This window comes from Octodon degus, unplaced genomic scaffold, assembly GCF_000260255.1.
Source record: "Octodon degus isolate 3935 unplaced genomic scaffold, OctDeg1.0 scaffold00142, whole genome shotgun sequence".
Classification (NCBI taxonomy): Eukaryota; Metazoa; Chordata; class Mammalia; order Rodentia; family Octodontidae; genus Octodon; species Octodon degus.
In genome coordinates, this window is record NW_004524718.1 from 6,675,941 (window position 1) to 6,697,530 (window position 21,590).

Here is a 21,590-nt window from a genome sequence, read left to right on the forward strand (position 1 = left end):
GATCCTATTTACAAACACCATTAGAACAAATCATTCTATTCATTAAGAGAATGCAACTATATATCTATCCTAACCACTTTGAATATACAGATATAAAATGGACATTCATCAGTATGCCCCATTTATTCTAAGTTCCATTATTGAATATTATAGGGATTTGTTCATAAAGTCTTTCTACTTCTATGTCTTCAAGGTTTCTATCTACTTTGTCTTTCAGTAGATTTAGTGCTTCTCTTTTAGTACTTAGATCTTTGATGCATTTTGACTTTAGTAGAGTGAATGGTGATAGACATGGGTCTAGTTTTAGTCTTCAGCATATATAAAGCCAATTATTTCAACACCAATTATTAAAGAGGCTATCTTTCTTCTAGTGAATACATTTGGCATGGGGACCTTTCAAATATGATATGTAGGAGACCGTGTCCCTGTGTATTGTGAGCCCTTTTTAGTTGAGAGAGAATATTCTTTACTCTTGAATCTGAGCACAAATCAAAATAAGGTTATAAGAACCAACATTAGGAATTATTATCACCTGTTTTGTCTTTTTCTAAAGGAGAAACCTGTGAAAACTAATTCCCCAGAAGATGAGATGGGAGAGAAATCTGTCCAAGATACAAGCCTTGAAGTTTTAAAGACCCTGGACCCGCTGGTGATTGGAATGCCTCAGGTAAGGATTCTTTTGCCATCTGCCTAAAGCTCTGCCCACTCGTGTAGAAAGACATAAGTTGGTTCTGCATGTATCATTAGCTCCTTCTGCTCCAACGTGAGGAAGTGCATCACAATGCCCAGAGTCCAGCACATAGTAGTTTCTCAGAAACAGATGCTAAATTGATTTATATGATGATGAAGGTAAGTGATACAGACTGCTTATAACTGAGAAGTGCATAACAATTTATAAAAACCTTAATATATTATTTTTCTTCTTCCCCTAACCTGTCTAAAACTATCATTGAGTAGTAAGTGGTGTCTATGATGCAATTAATCCCAAACTTTCCCTATTCATCTGGGAAAGTATTAAGAACATCCTTGCTGAGGACTAACCAGACCCCTAATTAATCTGAACCTCAAGAGGAAAAGCCTCTGAATTCATACTTTTTAAAAAACAATGTAGCCTGAGAGATGATTTCAGTGGCCAGAAGTAATGGCATGCTCAAGAGACCATTACCTTCCAGCCCATATAAGTGGATCAAATTCTTCATCTAGTACAGTATATGGCTCTTGAATTGTCTGGAATACTTATTTCAAGTGCAGATTTCTAGGCCACATACCCAACCTACTGAATCAGAGTATCTGAGCAGGAGGCCCACAAATCTACCACCAAGTCCCATAGGTCTGATGCCTACTGAAAAGTGAAACCTTCTGAGCCAGAAGTAAAACTAGCAGCAAACTCTAAAAGACCTGCAGTGCTAAACCTTGTGGTTGATGAGCCAATGAAAATGTTAAGTAAGAGCCAAACATTGAAAGTGATAGTTGTAGAACAATGATAGTTGTTCATTACCAACATACAGTAAACTAAGAGGAAAGACACATACACCATATCTGACACAGGCCCTGCAGCAGTGTCATGATGTTAAGAATGAAACATAAGAGGGAACAAAATATTTTACTGTGAAAAGAACTCCACTTGGTGATTAAATACTAGTGCTCAAGACAGGAGGAAAAGTCCAAGTTGACACCAAGGCTTCATGACCAAAGTCTCCCACAGGGGAACATTCTGCTGAAACAGACTGTGGACAGCCCACATCTCCAGAAGCTGAGACATGCAGAGCCCCAGCAGTCTGCTCACCATTCTTTCCCAGTCAGTTTCCATGTGGCAGGGCCTACTTCAACCTTTCCTCTTCATGTAATTGGTGGAGCATTTTCAGTTGTCACATTGATAAAAGAGATATCAGAATTTACCGAATGATCCCCAGGGGTGGTAAATTTCCAACAGGGTCTGGCTCTACCTTTCACAGTGAAAAAAATTGTCTTGCCTCACATTCCAGGAACAAACCCCAGAGAGAAACAGTGACAAATGGTTACCTGGAAGTGAAGGTACTATGTGGAGATTTTATGTAATTATTTTATTTTGACTTAAATTTTTTTTTTCTTAAAGAGTGAAATTATGCAATGAGCGAACAGTTTTTAAATCAGAAACACATAGGGAAGCTTAGAGAGAAGTCATGGTGTGCAGTTAGTCATCCTCACAATTTGCCTATGTTTCCCACAGGTGCTATGGCCAAGAATTCTTGTTTTTGTGATACCTGAAGAATATACCGGAACACTGGACTACCTGCTAAACATTATCAGAATCCTGATTATGGCCGAGGAAAGGAAGAAGAATAATGTCACAGAGTCCACAGCCCTTGTAGTCTCTCCAGGAGCTGGTTTGTACATTGATAAGCAAAGCAGCACTTTCCTATTACAATGACAAAAGTCTCATTTCCAGAAGGTCTCTCATGCTTTGATCTTACACCTAACCCCAGTCTGAATTTTTCCAACCCCTCCAGGGATAATTCAACTTCTTTTCTCTTTTTAGTGAAACTCCCTTCACCTCAGCAGCTACTGGCAAGACTTCTGGTGAGTTACAAAGAACCAGGGTAAGATAAATTTTACTTAAAATGGATAGTTCAGTTCAAACAAAAACACTAATAAAAGTTGCATAAGTACTCCAAGCTAAAAGAAAGACTAAAATAGTGCAATAATTGTTCTGATCTATTAATGACACTCTTGAATATACTGGCAAGATTATCTTCTTATTTTGAAATGCTTGCTAAATATTATGATTTTAGAGTAAGTGTAGACTGAATCTCCTCCTAAATGTTATTTTGGAATTTTTAAGTACCCTAAAAATTCCACATTGTTTCTGTACATTTTCTTTCCTACCTTCCATTTATTTATTTATTTATTTATTTATTTATTTATTTATTTTCCTTGGGACACTCTATCATTTCTTCAAGCCCTGTTCTTCCCCATACATTTATCAGCAGATTTATTTAAGGGTTAAGGTTCTTTCCTATTTTGTTGTTGATTATTTTATTTTTATTTCTGTTGATTGTTTCCGTGTACCTTTTGCTTGGAGGGGGAAAAACTGGGAGGATTCTCCAAAGTATTAACTATGCATAATGGCTTACTAAAGGGTTTTCCAGTTTAGGAATCTAGTCAATAACGAAAACAAAGGGAAAATAAAGGTGGGTCTCTTTTTTATGTATTTGGTATAGGGTCTCACTGAGGTATGACTTTTAAATACCTCTGTCATTATTAATCATGTTCCTCTTCCATCCTCCAGGTAATATCTATTCTTGCCAGCTTAGGGAAGTTATGTGGGGCCAGTGCAATAGGACTGTTAAAGATACTCCCTGAGATGATTCACCCCAAGTTGGTGGACCTGTGGAAAACACGCATACCCGAGCTCCTACAGTCTATGGAAGGTATAAAGGAGAGGAGCTGGGTCTTTATCCAAGGATGCAAGAAAACAAGGATTTCTCTGTATGATAGCACTATTATTCTTGGTATACAAGGTTGACAGCTCTATTTTTTATTGATTCCTTACATTTTACTTCTTTCTTGATACTCAATGTGGGGAATGTGGCTTACAACAAATTTCACTTTAATCCTTTTATATATGAAAAAACTTTTGGGGGTTGTGCGAAAAGAACATCATTCATTCATATTAGCACTAAAATAAATATCATTTCATTAATTCTGAAATTAACAACATGGGCTTAAAATGGTGTCTCTATCTGAGAAGTACTTTAAAGTTTCCAACATAGTCAATTTCACCTCAGGGACCCACTCTGAGGAGGTATATATATTGAAATGGAAGTCCAACATCCACTGGGGACCCAATAAGTGAGAATTTGAATCTTGGTTTACTTGTAGTTACTGTATCAATTTTTATTTCTAGGAAAGAGTGCTAGTTTGGTGTTGTGGGAAACCATGTTGCTTCAGGTAAGTGTGCCTTCTAGACTAATCAGTGATAACAGATGGGGAACTATGGCAAAGTTGCCTCTCTTGACAACTAGATTAAAACAACACAAGAAGTAGATTCTAAAAGCGGTGAACAATGCTTTTTTTTTACTTGAGAAAAGGACTAGAATGTTGGAAGTGATTTTATAAGGGTAATGTTCTTCTAAAAATTAAAAAACAGGATAATGCTCTTTAAATCATCATAATGCAAACTGAAATCTTCAATATTCTCTCTCACACATAAACTTTTGTACCTTTACAACTCAACAGGGCATCACCAAATCCCAGAAATGACACATTGCAGCCAGGAGGCAATTAAATACTTCAACTTAGGAAAGGACAAGTCAAGAAGCTCATGAACAATTAGCTTTTAATAGAGCAGGCTTTCAGCTCCCAAGTCATCTACACAGTACATCACTGTGGCTTCTCAGAAATGTTGATTTTCACTGACATTTTTTCTGTTTTAACGAAGAAAGGTAGACATTAAAGGACTGCTTCTGACCTTGAATTAGGACAACTAGTGAAACCAAAAATATTTACTTAATAATTGGCAGAAATGTGCCGGTACATCTAACTAGTTATTCAAGACATTTAGCTTTTAATTTTAAAGCTATCCCTTAGATGCATTTTTAAGTATCAAATAAACCAAACTAACATTGAGAGATGAAACATTTCAAGTCTGAGATGTGAAAAATGCTAACTTCAATTTAAGTTTCAGTTGGGATTAGCTTTAAGCGTTTCAGCAATTTCTATCTAAGAGGGAAAAGGGAAAACATTTATAGTTATTTCTACATCCTATACCTTTTGGCATTAATGAAAGTTCAGAACATATCAGAAAATAGTTTCTAAAATAAACTAACAGGAAAAGTTTCAAAGTAATCAGTTATTTCACGGTAAAAGGAATAGTGCCACACAAAATACATTCATACTTTTAGAAGATAAGGTAGCAAACAAATGTGTAAGAAAGCACATTACACAACCACACTCACATCAAACTTTCACTTCCTTCAACAGTTGCTCAAAGAATCTTTGTGGAAGATCAGTGATGTGGTCTGGACCATTCAACTGAGCCGAGAATTTAACCAGCAGATGAACAGTTACAGCAACGCTTCCATTGAGAAGGTTAGTTTTCAGCTAAGGGACCGTAGCATTTACATTATGACACAAAACTCTATCTTGTCTGTAATCAAACAAAAGGAGTGAGAGAGAAAAAGAGCAAACTCCTTGAAGAACATTTAGCAAATGTTGAATATTATCTTCTTCTCTTATCCTCCACTTTGTCCTAAACATGATCACATGGCCTCATCTTTCTCCAAGTGAAAGTGGCACAAGATAGACATGTGCTTGACTAAAAGGTACAAACTCTTGTCTAGAGAAGGAAGGAAAATGGATAAAACCAGGCAAAGAGTGGGCTGCGCCACAGAACTGGTTCGATGTCAGCTGATGTTTTGATTTGCATTATGCCAGTCTTGTGAGGCTGGCTATCAGAAATAATATGCTACAGTTAACAAAAGCTTGGAAGGAAGAGAATGCCCAAAGTTAGTCATCCATTTCTCTATCTCCAAATGACCACTCCACCACACCCCACTTTGTAGGCTTTCCTCTGAAAAGCAGTTTAAATCAATTATGTGCTGATCATATAGCCTAAGGGAAGCTGTTTAATCTCTCTGGATCCTCAGAATCCTTGCCTTTAAAAATAGAGACAATACTCACACCATGAAGTCTGTAATATAATGAGGGTTTGAAGCACAGAAGGTTCCTGGTGAGGTGCTTGGCACAAGCGTGGCCAGTATAAAAGTAGCTTTGACTGTGGTCATTATGATGTGAATATCTTTCATAAATTAATTTTCTCAGAAAAATATTTCTTATGTTTCATCCATGCCTATGCTAAAGGCATTTTCTAAGAAATTATTCAGCTCTCTTAAGTAATTTTTGAAATTCCTTGCCCTGGTTGGCTGTCAGACTCGGTGCAGAGTACTGATTCTGCAGACTGACCTACCAAGCCTCATGATCCACAGGAAGATTTCATGCACACTGCCTCATCTTCTTATCACACAAACTTTCATGGATGCCTCACATCATTCCATCTATCCAATAGCTTCTACACCCACAAAATCACTCCAGGATAGTTGTGGAGTGCGTAGACAGAGAATTTTAAGTAATGAATTGCCTTGGAAGACGCCAAACTCTTGTACAGAACACAGGTAAAGTAAACATGGACCAATAGCTCTTGCTGCACAGGAAGCTACTTGCGCTGGCTTAAAATGATTGTCATGCATTTAGTTTACAGGTTTTCAGTTCAACTGTTTGGGGTGGTATAGACCAGCCTCAGATTTTCACCCTTACTCAGGCTATGCTCCCTCTGATAATTGAAAATACAGCAGCCGTTCCACCTGTCTTTTTCTCTTTATGTACCCTCTTATCCCAAGTCAGACTGGCCTGCACAGTTTCTCTTGAGAGCATTAATTTTGTTTCCTCTATTTCTACTACTCTATCAGTTCCTTAGATTCCATTCTCATCAATGATGCCCATTCAATAGCTATAACTTTTAAAGCTTTGCAGAATCTGTGAATTGAGCCAGCAATTGCCAGTTTTCTATTTTACATGTGACAGAGATGGAAATCCTAAATACAGAGGTGCTCCACTGATATTATGCTACTGTAAAAAATTTGAACATTCAATGGCTAATCTAATTCATAATCAAAATAATCCTCTTTTTCATATAGTATGTTCATTTGTTAACCATTTATTTGCTATCAGGAGCTATATATTATTAATAATGAACAAGACCTCAGAGTCCAAATTCTGAGCATAGATACAAGAAAATGAAAAATTACATTAGGGAATGAAAGATATTATAATGATATAGATCAACATATAGAAGAGTGAAGAATGAGCGTTCAGGTGGGAGAAAGAGCCTGGAGGAAAGAATCACTTTGTTGAAGAAATAGCTGTGTTGGATAAGAAGCTATCAAATCACCCAAGTTTCTATCCCTCAGATGACTATTTTAACCCCATTCCACTTTCCATCAGTGTCTAGATTCCTGCCCATTAAAATTCTGTTATTCATCTTTTATTTTCCAGAAATTTCTTTGGAAGGCCTTGGGAACCACTTTATCTTCCTGCCAAGACCTAGACTTTGTAAGCTCACAGCTTAAGGAATATCTGATTGCTCCCAGCCAACTAGGAGACCAAAGACAGGTGGGACCCCTTGCTATCAATTTCCTGTTATGATGATAACTGTTAATCCTGTCCATGAAACTGTGGCAACATTTACCTCACCTTGATTATCAATTAATAGATTCAGAAAAATCCAACAGAATATTTTTTTGAAATAATGAGGTTCCCTTATTTTATTTTTTTTTCTTTTATTAATTTTATTGAGAAACAAATAGCAATGAGACAGTTTCAAAACCGATTAATAAGGCAGTTTCAATAATTAATACATTACATATTGTTGTCTTCATAGTGGTTATTCATAGTATAATATGAAGACATGATATCCTGTCCAAGCACTATTAGTACAAATCTTTCTTCTCAGAGGTTCCCTTATTTTAACAATAGTATTTCATTTTTTTAAATTTTTACACAATAAAGGTGAAACAAACTTTCATAACAAAATAATAGGAGGACAATAATATTAACATATCACATGTTTTTATCATTAAAGTGGTTGCTCAGAATACAAGATATAGGCATAAAAATTGCTCCAGTGGATATTAGTACAAACATTCCTTTGTAAGCAACTAAGAGACACTAATAGTATAACTGAGTTGCATTTTTTTTCCTCTTTCCCTTCCATCCTTTTCCATTTCTCCCACCCTAGTTCCTTTTTCCTTTTGAATAATTTCTTCCTATTTCACAATATCTATTTTACATTTATATATTCTTCCAGTTTCTCACACCAGGGAGACAAAACAGTGTTTATACATGTGAGTCTGATATATTTCACTTAAGAATATGGTCTCAACTTGCATCCATTTACCTCTAAAACATTCAAGTTTGTCTTTCTTTATGGCTGAGTCATGCTCCATTATATTTAAAAAAAAACAGATTTTTTAATCCATTTCGCAGATGATATGCATTTGGGTTGGCTCCAAGATTTACCTACTATAAGCATGCTGCTACAAACATGAGTGCACATATATTACTGTGGTGTGATGTTTTTAATTCTTCTGGAAAGACACTCAGAAGAGAAACAGCTTGGTTAAATGGGAACATTAGTCCTAGCTTTTTGAGGAATCTCCACACTGACTTCCACAGTAGTCGTACCAGTCTACACTCCCACCAACTGTGGAGAAGGGTTCCTTTTACACCAGAGCCCCTCCAGCATTTGTTATTGGCTGATTTCTTAAGGATAGCCATTCTTTCTTGGATGAGATGGAATTTCAGTGTTGTTTTAATTTGCATTTCTCAAATGACCAATGATGTTGTCCATTTATTATATATTTATTTGTCATGTGCATTTATTTACCTGTGTACTCACAGCAGATATCTATTTTTGATTGGGTCTTTGAATTTGAGGGGCCTGTTTCTTTCAACTCTTTATATGTTCTAGATAAAAGTCCTGTGTCTGAGGGACCATTGGATAAATTTTTCCCAGTTTTTGGGTTTTCTTTTCATTCCATTGATGATTTCTTCAGATGTGCAGAAGCTTATTAAAAAGATTAGATCCCTGTTGTTGATTCTTCAAAATATTTCCTGCCCAGTTTGGATTTTGTTCATGAAGCCTCTGCCTATCCCCATGTCTTCAAGATTTCTACCTGTTTTGTCTTCCAATAGATTTATTATTCCTGCTTTAATATTTAGAGCTTTGATCCATGTTGACTGTAGTGCATGGTGATAGAGATGGGTCTACTTTTAACCATCGATTTTGCAAGAGTTAAATGACAGTAGGACAACAGGACACATAGATCATAGAAGAGAGAAGGTGGAAAAAGAAAGAAGTTAGGAAGATCAGTTGGAAGAGCCATAAAGGCAGAGAATTAAGAGATGAGAGTACAAATAGAATACAAGAATGAGAACATTTGTGTCTTAGGACATAGCTCAATGGCGTAGGGATTTTAGGCCTGAGAGATTCAAAGGGTTATTCCAAACATCTTTGAGTGATAGGGGCATGTTAGCAACTTATCATCATTCTAAAAAATTCATTTTAGTTCACAATTTCAGAGGATTCAGTCCATGATTTGTTGACTCAAAGGCAGAAATAGCTGGTGGAAAGGGATGAAACAAAGGTATTCAACCCTTTGCAGCCAGGAATGGGGATGTGGCTCCTGATTAGAGCTTCCAGGTCACACTTCCTAGTGACCTAACTCTCTTTCTTCCTTTATTTTTTTATTTTTTTTGGTGGAACCAGGGATTGAACTCAGGCCCTTGCACTTGCCAACTTGCCAGGCAAGCACTTATTCTACTGAGCTATCTCCCTGGCCCAGTTTAACTCTCTTTCAACACCTATGATTTCACTGATGCTTCATCTATCAATTTATGAATGGATGTATCCACTGGTCGATGCAGTGCTCCCATGATCCAGTCACCTTTCAAAAATCCCAGCTCTGAACACATGAGATTTCAGGGAGATATTCTTTACCTAAACGATGAGAAGAACTATGACCTGGTTGGTACCTGAGAACTGAGAACAGTGCTGGGTGAGACCCTGGCGACAGCTGTCTCTTCTATGGATTCTCATGGTAGTTCCAGTAGGATTATGCAACCAAATAAACTATATCAGCACTCCTCAACAAATAGGATATAACACAAATTGCAACAAAAGCACTGTGGTGAATCTGGCCTTGGACAAGAGACGTGGAAAGGGAAAGTGTGAGCAGGTGACAAATCCATAAACTCTGATCACAAAACACAGGCTACCAGCTCTCAAGATTCTCAAACACTTAGCATACAATAACATTTTGGTAGCATTGTGATTCTTTAAAAATATCAGTCTGTGTAGCTAGTCATAACTGCACTTCAAAATAGCTAGAAAGAATTAGATTTTGAAAGTTCTCTTTATAAAGAAGCTAACAATATTTGAGATAATAAATAAGATGATCATCCTGATTTGGTCTTCCCAGGGCCAGAGATATAGCTCAGCAGCACAAGTACTTGCCTGGAATGCATAAGGTCCTGAGTTTGATTCCAAGTACCAAAGAAAAAAAATAAAATAAAAAAGGGCTTTGATATTATCCTAAAGTATACATACATGTATTGAAATATCACATTATACCTACAAATCTATGTGCATTTGTTATTTATCAAGAATAAAAGGAAAGCCAATATTTTGGCCCTAGCCTTCTAAGGTCAATTAAGACTCAGGACATATGAAAACTTGTACTGTAATGTCATGTAACTCGGTAGTGTCCCAAATTTTCTGATCAAGGAGATTATGGGGCCAAAGAGGAAAGTGATCGATCAGGTAGAGTGGGCCTAAGGAGAGTCACATGGAGAGAAAACATTCTCTCAGGCTTTCACAGAGAGCACATTGGCCAAGCAAGGGCCGTGACTCATCCACATGGCTGACACTGACAAAGGTTCTACAATTGGAGGTACAGGATCTCAGGATAAATCCTGAGGGGATTTCACTGACCTTCTCAGACCAAAAAGCTACAACTCTTGTTGCATAGGTCCTGCTTTACCTTGGTCTTAACCATCCAGTAGAAAAGTATAAAAACGAAATATAGGAAGTAAAGCCATGCTGTTATGTTGAGCTATGGGGGACTCAGGTCAATAATTTCTGACGTTGCCAGTTAAACAGAAGACCCAATGCTATTATGGGCTACTGGACTCTTTTAGAATATTTTGCTGAGTTTACACACCTATAATATTCAAATAACAACTTAACAAAAAAAGGGTATACAGATGAATGTCCATTTTGTATCTGTGTATTCAAAGTGATTAGGATAGATATATAGTTGCATTCTCTTAATGAATAGAATGATTTGTTTTAATAGTGTTTGTAAATAGGATCTCAAGTCCGCATCTTGTACAGCAATTAACCACTAAGAAGAATATATGCAGTGTATTATTTGTTGAAACTGTACTTCCGATTTGATTTGAAACTGTCTCATTGCTATCTGTTTATCAATAAAATTTTGAAAAAAAGGAAAAAGAAAAAAAAGAAATAAAAAAGAAAAAGAAATAAGATAAAAAATAGCAGTCAATTCAAGCTATAATTGTTTCCCATCTAAAATTATAACACCCTGACTAACTATATATGCTGATCCCTGTGAACTGAGCAACTGCACTGAAGATAGCAATGTGTAATAGTAAGGTCATGCTTGAAATGCCTGTAATTCTGGTCTTCTAAATATGTACTGCTTCTCATGACATACCAGTTATGACCAGACTGTATCTCAAGTAAATTTTTTTTGTCTTTTTTTTAAAAAAAGGCTAATAAATGAAAAAAAAAGAGATAAGAAAAGAAAAATGTCACAGGACTATCCTGCTACAATGATGTATGTGGTTATATTTCTAAACTTCTGTGTAAAAATATGCTAACTATTTATTCATATTTTAATTTTTTTAAATTTTTTAAATTCTTTTTCCATATTCTGTAGAAACTTGAAGTTTAACAACTTGATGAAAAATACACGTTCCATCTTGTGCCTAAGATATTTGATATTCAGACAGATAGTGAGGTTAGACACAACTGCATATGTTATAGGGTAATAATAAGCTTCTCTTCTGGAGGGTTAACAATCTAAGTTTGTAGACCAAAAATTAGAGAAATACAATGGCTACAAAGACAGCCAACATCTTGGCCCTAGCCTTTCAAGGTCAGTGAGGACTCAGGACATAGGAGAACCTATACTGTAACATTTAACTCAGTTATATCCCAAATTTTCTGACCAAGAAGATTATGGGGCCACAGAAGAATGTGATCGATGACGTAGAGTATGTCTAAAGAGAGTCACATGGAGAGAAAACATTCTCTCAGGCTTTCACAGAGAGCAAATTGATCAAGCAATGGCCACGACTCATCCACATGGTTGATACTGACAAAAGATCTACAAAGTGCAGTACAGAATTTCAGGATAAGTCCTGAGGGGACTTGACTGAACTTATCAGATACAAAAGTTACATTTTTCTTGATATATAAGTCTTGCTTTATCTTAGTCTTAACCATCCAGCAGAAAAGTATAGAAACAAAGTATGAAAAGCAATGCCAGAAAACACTCTCGGGCTTTCACAGAGAGCACATTGGCCAACCAATGGCCATGACTCATCCACATGGCTGCACTGACAAAAGTTCTACAATCTGAGGCACAGGATCTCAGGATAAATCCTGAGGGGATTTCACTGACCTTCTCAGACCAAAAAGCTACAACTCTTATTGCACAGGTCCTGCTTTACCTTGGTCTTATCCATCCAGTAGAAAAGTATAAAAACGAAATATAGGAAGTAAAGCCATGCTGTTATGTTGAGCTGTAGGGGACTCAGGTCAACAATTTCTGACATTGCCAGTTAAACAGAAGACCCAATGCTATTATCGTCTACTGGACTCTTTTAGAATATTTTGCTGAGTTTACACACCTATAATATTCAATAACAGAACTTAGAAAAAATAGGGTATACAGACGAATGTCCATTTTGTATCTGTGTATTCAAAGTGGTTAGGATAGATATATGGTTGCATTCTCTTAATGAATAGAATGATTTGTTCTAATGGTGTTTGTAAATAGGATCACAAGTCTGCATCGAATGTCCATTTTTTATCTGTGTATTCAAAGTGGTTAGGATAGATATATGGTTGCATTCTCTTAATGAATAGAATGATTTGTTCTAATGGTGTTTGTAAATAGGATCACAAGTCCGAATCTTGTACAACAATTAACCACTAAGAAGAATATATGCAGTGTGTTATTTGTTGAAACTGTACTTCTGATTTGATTTGAAACTGTCTCACTGCTATCTGTTTATCAATAAAATTTTGGAAAAAAAAAAAAAGAAAAGCAATGCCATGTTAATATGCAGAGCTGTGGAAGGCTCAAGTCAACAGATTCAGATATTGCCAGTCCTGTGGATAACCCACTACTATTGTGGAGTACTGGGCTATATAGGAATATTTTACCAAATTCATGCACCTACAATATTTGGATGGCAATGGAATACCCATCTCTGGCAAAACTAAACAAAAAAGGAGATATAAATGAAGGACAATTTTGTATCTGTATATACAAAATAGGATAGATATATAGCCACTTTCTCTTAATTCAATAAGAAGAAAGATCTGTACTAACAGTGTTTGGACAGATATCATGTCTGCATCCTGAGCTATGAATGACTACTACAAAGACAACAATATGCAATGTATTAATTGTTGAAACTCTCCTACCAACCTGTTTTAAAATTGTCTCATTGCAATTTTTTCTCAATAAAATTAATAAAAATAAAAAATTATAAATCCATGGGCCAGGGAGATGGCTCAGTTGAATAAGCGCTTGCCTGGCAAGCAAAAGGGCCTGTGTTCAATCCCCGTTTCTGCCAAAAAATAAATAAACAAATTAAGTAAATAAAAGATAAAATTATAAATCCAGACTCTCTACTAAAACTCACCCCTGCCTCCTTACTAACCTCACCTTACACTGACCTCTGTGATTACTCATGTGGTCCTCTTCAGCGTCCCTCAGGGCCCTTGCATTTCCCATTTGGAATTCTTTTCACAGATTTTCCCTTATTTCAGGACTCTGCTCAACATTACTGTGTTCTTGAGGGCATCTCAGAGGATCCTCTTTCCATTTCCAACTTCCTCAATGCTCACAGCCATTCTTTTTCCCACTGGTGATAAGTAGTTCTTATCACCATCCAGCATGCTCTATTCACCTTTTTTTTTTTTTTACTAATTTTATTGAGACAGTTTCAAAACCAATTAGTAGGACAGTTTCAACGATTAATACATTGCATATTGTTGTCTTAGTGTTATTCATAGTACAAGACACAGACATGATATCCTGTCCAAACACTATTAGTACAAATCTTTCTTATCAATGAATTAAGAGAAAGTAGTTATATATCTATACTATTTTGTATATACAGATACAAAATGCTCCTTCATTTGGATCCTCCTTTTTGTTTAGTTTTGTCAGAGATGGGTATTACCTTGCCATTTAATTATTGTAGTTGTGTGAATTCAGCAAAATAATCCAAAATAGTCCAATACTTTTCTGCTGGATGGTTAAGACCAAGATAAAGCAAGACTTATATAACAAGAAATATAACTTTTGTATCTGCCAAGGTCAGTCAAATCCCTTCAGGATTTACCATGAAACTCTGTACCACAGTTTGTAGATCCTTTGTCAGTGTCAGACATGTAGATGAGTCATGGCCATTGCTTGATCAATTTTCTCTCTGTGAAAGCCTGAGAGAATATTTTCTCTCCATGTGACTCTCCTTAGACACACTCTACATCATCAATTACTTTCCTCTGTGGAAATTTTTTTTTCAGAACCAGGGATTGAACTCAGGCCCTTGCACTAGCCAGGCAAGCACTTATTCTACTGAGCTATCTCCCCAGCTCCTCCACTCATTCACTGAATGTGCACATTTACTTGTTTTACTTCCCCAATCTTCCCCTGTCAGTTGCCCTGGGTGTGCACCCCATACCACATCCCATTACCTAGAATAGTGGGTGGCAGTGACAGGTGCTCAGTAAAGATATGTTGAGTGAACAAATGGCTAAACTCAAAAATCTCATGCCTTTTCTGATTTCAGGGAACAGCATCTATTTTAGGATGCTGTGCTGAGAACCACTTGGATACTGTTCTAAAAGTTCTTAAAGCATTCCAAGATGAAGAAAAGTTTTTTATGAATCGATGTAAGGTAAAAAAAAATAATAAATTAAATTAAAAAGTCATCTTCTCTAAAGTTCTCAGCCAGTACATTGACAAAAAAAATACAATTTCTTCAGTAAATGTCCTTTGTCTTGTTCCTAACCTCAAGTTCCTATCCCACATCAGAATGGCTCAAGCCTGGGTCTACAGGATATAACAAGTGTACTTAGTGATGCTCATTGGGAAGTTCCTGAAAAATCCCACATGTGCCTGTGTTTTTCCCACCACCAACTGTTCAGGAAACCTGCACAGCTTCCCTTGTGTATACTCTGCCTCCCCTGGAGAAGTTATGCAATAAGAATTTTAGAAGTATCCCATAGTTACTTCTATTAGTCCCTCTGATGATGTCATGATCGTCCTGGCTATTTATGTTGGTATATAATTAACAGTATGTCAGTTTTAGATTGCATTCAATCATCCCAGTCCAGATTCTTAAATCCTATAGTAACTCACAAGATTAGGAAAATATATAAGGGGAGAAAAAAGGAAATCCTTAATTAACTCTCATTACTTTTATCTCCCTCTCCTGGTCTTTAGAGTATTTTTTCTGGGAAAAAGAGCCTGACCAAGACGGATGTCATAGTAATCTATGGTGCTGTGGCTCTCCATGCTCCCAAGCGGCAACTCCTCACCAGGCTGCATCAGGATATCATGACCCAAATCCTGTGTCTTTATGGCCAGTGCTCTCAGGTAACATCCCTCAGATGGCTGCCTCCGTGTTCAAGCCTAGGTTACCAAACCTTGCAAGGGTCCATTCTGAGCATCTTCAGACTCAATGACTACAAGAAAGAGAGAAAGCAGGGGGTGAGGGGAAGGGAAGCAAGGAAGGAGGAAGGGGGGGGAGATTTGTAGAACATGGTGTGTTTGGGAAATGAGAATGCATGCAAGCATAAATATTTACTATGAAGAAGTAAGGTCAAGTAGCTTGTTTCCTTGGGCAATGCCTATCCTGTCTTATGCCATCCGGATCAGTTGTATCCATAGTGATCTCAATCTTGTTTAAACTTGAAATAATTACTCCTGTCCTACTTTAAGGCAGCTGGCTTAGTGCCTCCCCGGAGGTTTTCAGATGTGTTATTCAATGGTAATTGTTTAACTTTCTCTTTAAATGATCATATTTATCACCACCTAGAGCAGGGTGTCACACATATTAAGTAGCATCCTATGTGTTTTTAAGTGAATAAAATGTGTCACATATTGGGGTACTCAGTCTACCCCATGTTGTCATATTTTCCCCTTCCACCTGCATCCCAGCTACCCTGAGCCTCCTTGGTACCTGTCAGACAAGAGCACTGCAGCTTCAGAGCCACAGAACTGAACTGGAATTCACCTGGCCATTTCTCTCCTGTGAAGCACTCATTTCTTTAATAGGCTGTTTCATACATTTGGTAGATTCAAAACAACTTTACTCACATTGTGTTGGCCACTGAGGACTCACCTAGAGATGAAGTTTGAAATAGAGTTTCCTGGAGTGATTTTCCCGAAAAGCTGAGCAAGTAGGTCCTAGGAGGGAATGTAGAAATCTGTACACTTAAAAGATTTATGAGCGCTTCCTATCCACAGGCGGTGTGAGGAGCTTTCATTGATTATGTGTACATCTACTTCTCCCCTTAGACCACCTGCACTACGGCATTAACCTCTGTACCTGAAGCTTCTCTCCGTGTCTCCACAAACCACACATTCGCTCCATATGCGCCCTTGACAGTCGTTCCCGTATTTATGCAATATGAACAGTGTCACAGGGAGCTCATAAAGTCTTTGATAGAAGCACACACAAATTAAAGGTTTGGGCCAGTGATTTTCATACTTCAGTAATTGCCTGAACAGCCTGTTAAAAATAGAAATATCTAATAAATCAGTCTTTAGGGATTGAATCACTGAATCCGTATTTTCAACACGTTCCTCAGGAGCTGATTTTGATGCTCCCAAAGCTGATAAGCAATAATGAGAAGCAAAAATATAATGAAAGGGGTTTTATGGTAGTCAGTCCTTGAGGGAACTAGTATAGAATTAAAAGAAGACTGATAAAGATAATTTCATACTTTGAGCGAGGTGGGGTGGTGACACCTGTCACCCAAGCACTTAGGAGGCTGAAGCAGGACAAGTGTTATAAATTCAAAGTCATCCTGGACTAAATAGAGAGTTCAAGATCAGTCTGAGCTGCACAGTGAGACCCTGTGTAAAGACACATTTAAAAAGACATAAGAAGAGGATTTTTTCTTTCTTTTACTTATATCTGGTAATCTCTACAACTAATTTGAAGACAACCTTATACAATACAATAACCATTGCTGAATTTCTATCGTTTTGTTTACTGAAATTCTGCATCATTTCTAATTGGCTTTTTCTTTTACTATTTTCTATTTTTTCTATTTTCTATTTTTTAAAAAACACAAAAATAAACAATAAAATAAATAAAAAGATGGAAGAGTTGATTTTAAAGTAAAAATACTGAATACCAAAACCGTGAAACACCCAAACCCAGTTGAAAATGGTGTGCTTTTTGGCACAGTGGAGGGAAAGGGCTTTCTGAAATCCAACAGAAAACAGCAGCACCAGAGCGGGTGGCTGTGTCTCCTGGTGCAGGGTAAGCCAAGGCAGCAGGTGGAGGTCTGTGGAGCTGTCCAGTTCAGCTTGGTGTATTTCCTACCAGCTCGATGCAGCTGTGAACTTTTCAAGGGCAGAACTGAACAGAGGCAAATATGAAACTGGCACATGCTGAAAGTATTCCTGGTGTATCATCCCTCCTGGAACAACTCTGCATTTTCAACACAAACAACATAGCAGATCTGACTGTACTCATAGTTCCATGGTCACCTGCTCCGTGGCTTCACTTTGTAACTTTTCAGTGTGCTCACCTGCAAGAGCCTTTACCCTTTCTCCTCAAAAATTCCATTAAGAGTCCTTTTAAAGTGATTGTGAAGCTTGGAAACCCAAAGGATTATCCTCCTGATCCTGACTTCTGGGCTCATGCTAGACTCACCTGAAGGTATACAAATGCTCACTTTTAAAACAATGGTGGAAGTGAGCAGCACCCACACCCATCAGGCCAGATGCCACTCACTTCTCTCCTTCAGAGATGATAGGTGGGTCCTTGGGGTGGGAATTCCACCAAGGGCTATTCACTCAGTGTCTGCTTTTGCTTTTAATTTTCAGGTTCTAGGCATGTCTGTGATGAACAAGGTATGAAGTGGTGACTTGGTGACAGAAATACTAGATGATAGATTAGATAGATATATACATACATAGATGATAGATAGATAGATAGATAGATAGATAGATAGATAGATAGATAGATAAACAAATCACGCTCGTTTAAAATATCTCAACCATAGATGTCCTCTTGATTTGATTCCAATGGAAAGGGTGGAAATACTGTGTATAACTAATTACTCTGATTCTGAAGCCAAGATTCATTAGCCTAACTGAGGACAGAACAAAAAAAGTTTGGTTACAGGAAATTATACCATGAGCTTTGAGCTGCAGTAGTGTCTGTCAAATTGTGGGCTATGACCCACTGGTGGACTATGATATCAAGTTAATAGGTCAAAAACACCACAAACATTTTGAGAAACAAAAGTGAAAGAGAAAATAGAAAGTTCTGTGCTATAATCTGTTTGTTTCTTCTTTGTAAGAGAGAATATTTTTGGTCTATGTTCTAGACTCTTGAGTGACTACTTTGAAAATGATACACAGTGTATTGACTATGATTACTTTATTATTTTGTTACAAAATTTTATTTTTTCATAAAAAATAATAAAATCCTTACAAAAAAGAAAACTAAATTAAATATAACAGCAGTAACTTTCTGTGCATTGAGTTATATATTAGATATGTTTGGGATAGGTAAATCGAACTGTTTTCTGCTGAGATACATGGTCAGAAATGTAAAACTTTCTGGGCTCTAGAAAAATTTCAGTCTATAATGGGGTAGAGAACGGAGTAGTCTTTGCTTCTCAACTTCCCTGCAATTTGTTACCTCAAGTAGGGTAGAAAGGTCAAAGGGAGCAAAGCTTCCCCTCAAAACTAGGTTGCATGTTTATAGACCCTGCTGTGGTGCCCAAGACCTTAGCTTGGGCTGAGAGCCATTTCGCTTCAGGACATGGATCTGCAGATGAGCTTCACCAGAAGCATCACTGAGATTGGCATTGCTGTCCAGGACGCCGAGGACCAGAGCTTCCAGTTTTCCTACAAGGAGATGCTAATCAGCCAGATGCTGGTGAGTGTGTACAGAAGGATGGAGGGAGAGCATGAAGGAAGAACCCCAGGGGCATGTGACAGATCCCTGCCATCTTTCTGAACTTGGGGTTCCCAAAGTTGGAGCTGCCTCTGGCAGTGCCCTGAGGCCTTTTTAAACATTTCACTTTCTTGTGCTGCAGGACTTCATACGGGATGAGCCCCTGGATTCCTTAGCTAGTCCAGTTCGGTGGAAAGCCTTAATTGCCATCAGATATCTAAGGTAGAGAAATTGCTATTTTCATTGAAAATGCATTTGTTCCCCTCCTCCTCGCCCCGTCCACTGACAAATCAGTTGACTCTGTACACCCACAAAAGTGAACACGGTCCACTATTTTCAGACAGAAGCATTGTCTCCGTTCAGGGACCATGCTACCCGAGAAGTCAGTCATTTGATGACTGATAGGGACACCAAGCTGCTCAGAAGACTCAGGCCTATTGGTAGATGAGACTGAAATTTATGTGCAAAAAATTCTCACCCTAGGTCTTGACTGGCAAGCAAGTTTTAATCTTCTATTAAAAACTCAGGAAAGCCTAAAACTCATGTTCTTGTTGGCTCACTGAAATAAACCTGAGGAAGAAAATACTTTAAAGCAAGTTTTTAAATATCAGTGTTTCCACTGAAGTAAAATAAATACAAGTTTATTCAACTGATCCCTCTCTTCTATGTTATGATCAACTTGCTTGCCCTTTCTGATTGAACTGATGCTATTTAAAACCCTCATCCAGGGGCTGGGGAAATAGCTCAATGGTCTAAGCACCAGCCTGGCAAGTGCAAGGACCCAAGTTCAATCCCTGGTACCACATACCATGCTGGCCATGGAACCCTGGGTACACTATGCAGGTCCCAAAACCAGGCATGGTGGCACACACTTGTAATTCTAGCACTGGGGAGGCTGAGACAGGAGGATCACTATGAATGTGAGACACATAGACTTTGTATCCAAAAAATAAAATAAAACAAAAAGACCCTCATCCAAATCTGACCAGATGCCAGCACCAAAAATCTAAACAAATGCTCTTCTCCTTCTAGAAAACTAAGTCCAAATAAACCTTTTAACTGTATAAAAGTATCCAGTGCCAAATATCCTGTTTTAGCAACAGAATATATATATATAATATGTATACACAAAATAGAATATATATACAGCTACTTTCTCTTAGTTCAATGAGAAGAAAGATTTGAACTAATAATGTTTAGACAAGATATCATGTCTTCATCTTGTACTCTGAATAACTATTATGAAGACAACCATATGCAATGCATTAATTATTGTAACTGTCCTACTACCCTCTTTTGAAATAGACTCATTTCTATTTCCTTTTCAATAAAATTAATTTTTAAAAAGCAAAAAATACAAGTTTATTGTTTAAATGTGGAAAGTATTTAAAAAATTAAAACAATAAACACTTATAGTCAGTCTATTATTAACATTTTGACATTCTTCAAGTGTTCATTTCTAGTTCTATTGAGATTCTACTTACATATGATTATTCACTCTGATTTTTCTAATTTCATGTTATATATTCCAACATTCTAGGTTCTTCACAAACATTTTTAAATTGTTGTTGATGTTTAATTATAACAAAATATACTACATAGAACTTATCATCTTACCTTTAAGTATAACAATTCAATAATATTAAGTACATTCATATTGCTGTCTAATCAATCTCCAGGGGTTTTTTTTAATCTTATAAAACTAGAACTCTATGCATACTGAGCAACTCCTCTTTCTGTGCACCCCCAGCCCCCTGGTAAGTACTCACCATACTGTTTTCTGTGTCTGTGAATTTGTCTACTCTAGATAGCTTATGGGGGAAGAGGATAGGGATTCAGCTCTGTGGTATAGTGCTTGACTAGCATACGTGAAGCTGTGGGTTCAATCTCCAGTACAGAGAGAGAGAGAGAGAGAGAGAGAGAGAGAGAGAGAGAGAGAGAAACAACAAAAACAGGTACCTTACACAAGTGAAATCATATGGTATTTGTCTTTATGTGAATAGACATTTAACCTATAATGCCCTTAAGATCCATCTGTGCTAACATGTTAATCATTTTTAAGATAAATAATATTTTATTAGTGTTGGTGAGATAGCTTAGTGGACTAGGTGCTTGCTTAGGCAAGCACAGGGACCAGGATTTGATCCCCAGTCCCACATACTGCACAGGCCCTGCCCGCAGGATGTGCTGAGCCAGCGATAGAGTCCAGGCATGGTTGTGTACACCTATAATTCCAGCACTGGGGAGGATAAAAACAGGAGGATCACTACAAGTCTGAGCTATGTAGTGACACCTTGTACCAAACATAAAATAATAATAATTAATAATAATAATAATATTTTATTTTATGTTTGAGAGTTGATCAAAATATATGGTGAATGTGTAATTTTTAAAAATTTTATTACAATAAAAACACATTGCAGTTAATACACTTTGAAATACTCCTGGAGTGTGCGGAGAGTTTCCTGCTACCCTGCGCCGGCGGGACCAGTCCCAGCCCAGGCGCAGCGTGGGCCAGACCCTCTCCCAGCCCCTCGGGGCGCCCCCCCCCACTCCGCAGTGCCTCCCCCCCCCCGCCCGCC

General features: G+C 37.4%; 1 protein-coding gene across 1 annotated transcript in view; it reads left to right on the top strand.

Moving 5' to 3' along the window:
* Positions 1 to 21,590, top strand: part of Mroh2b (maestro heat like repeat family member 2B) — an 80,411-nt gene that overhangs the window by 20,243 nt on the left and 38,578 nt on the right. Inside the window, exons 13-24 of the mRNA XM_023701880.1 lie at positions 554 to 667; positions 2,210 to 2,366; positions 2,519 to 2,559; positions 3,269 to 3,410; positions 3,887 to 3,930; positions 4,963 to 5,070; positions 7,033 to 7,149; positions 14,653 to 14,760; positions 15,309 to 15,461; positions 17,928 to 17,954; positions 18,871 to 18,990; positions 19,151 to 19,230. Coding sequence (XP_023557648.1) covers positions 554 to 667; positions 2,210 to 2,366; positions 2,519 to 2,559; positions 3,269 to 3,410; positions 3,887 to 3,930; positions 4,963 to 5,070; positions 7,033 to 7,149; positions 14,653 to 14,760; positions 15,309 to 15,461; positions 17,928 to 17,954; positions 18,871 to 18,990; positions 19,151 to 19,230 — 1,211 coding nt within the window. The remainder of the gene's footprint in view (positions 1 to 553; positions 668 to 2,209; positions 2,367 to 2,518; positions 2,560 to 3,268; positions 3,411 to 3,886; positions 3,931 to 4,962; positions 5,071 to 7,032; positions 7,150 to 14,652; positions 14,761 to 15,308; positions 15,462 to 17,927; positions 17,955 to 18,870; positions 18,991 to 19,150; positions 19,231 to 21,590) is intronic.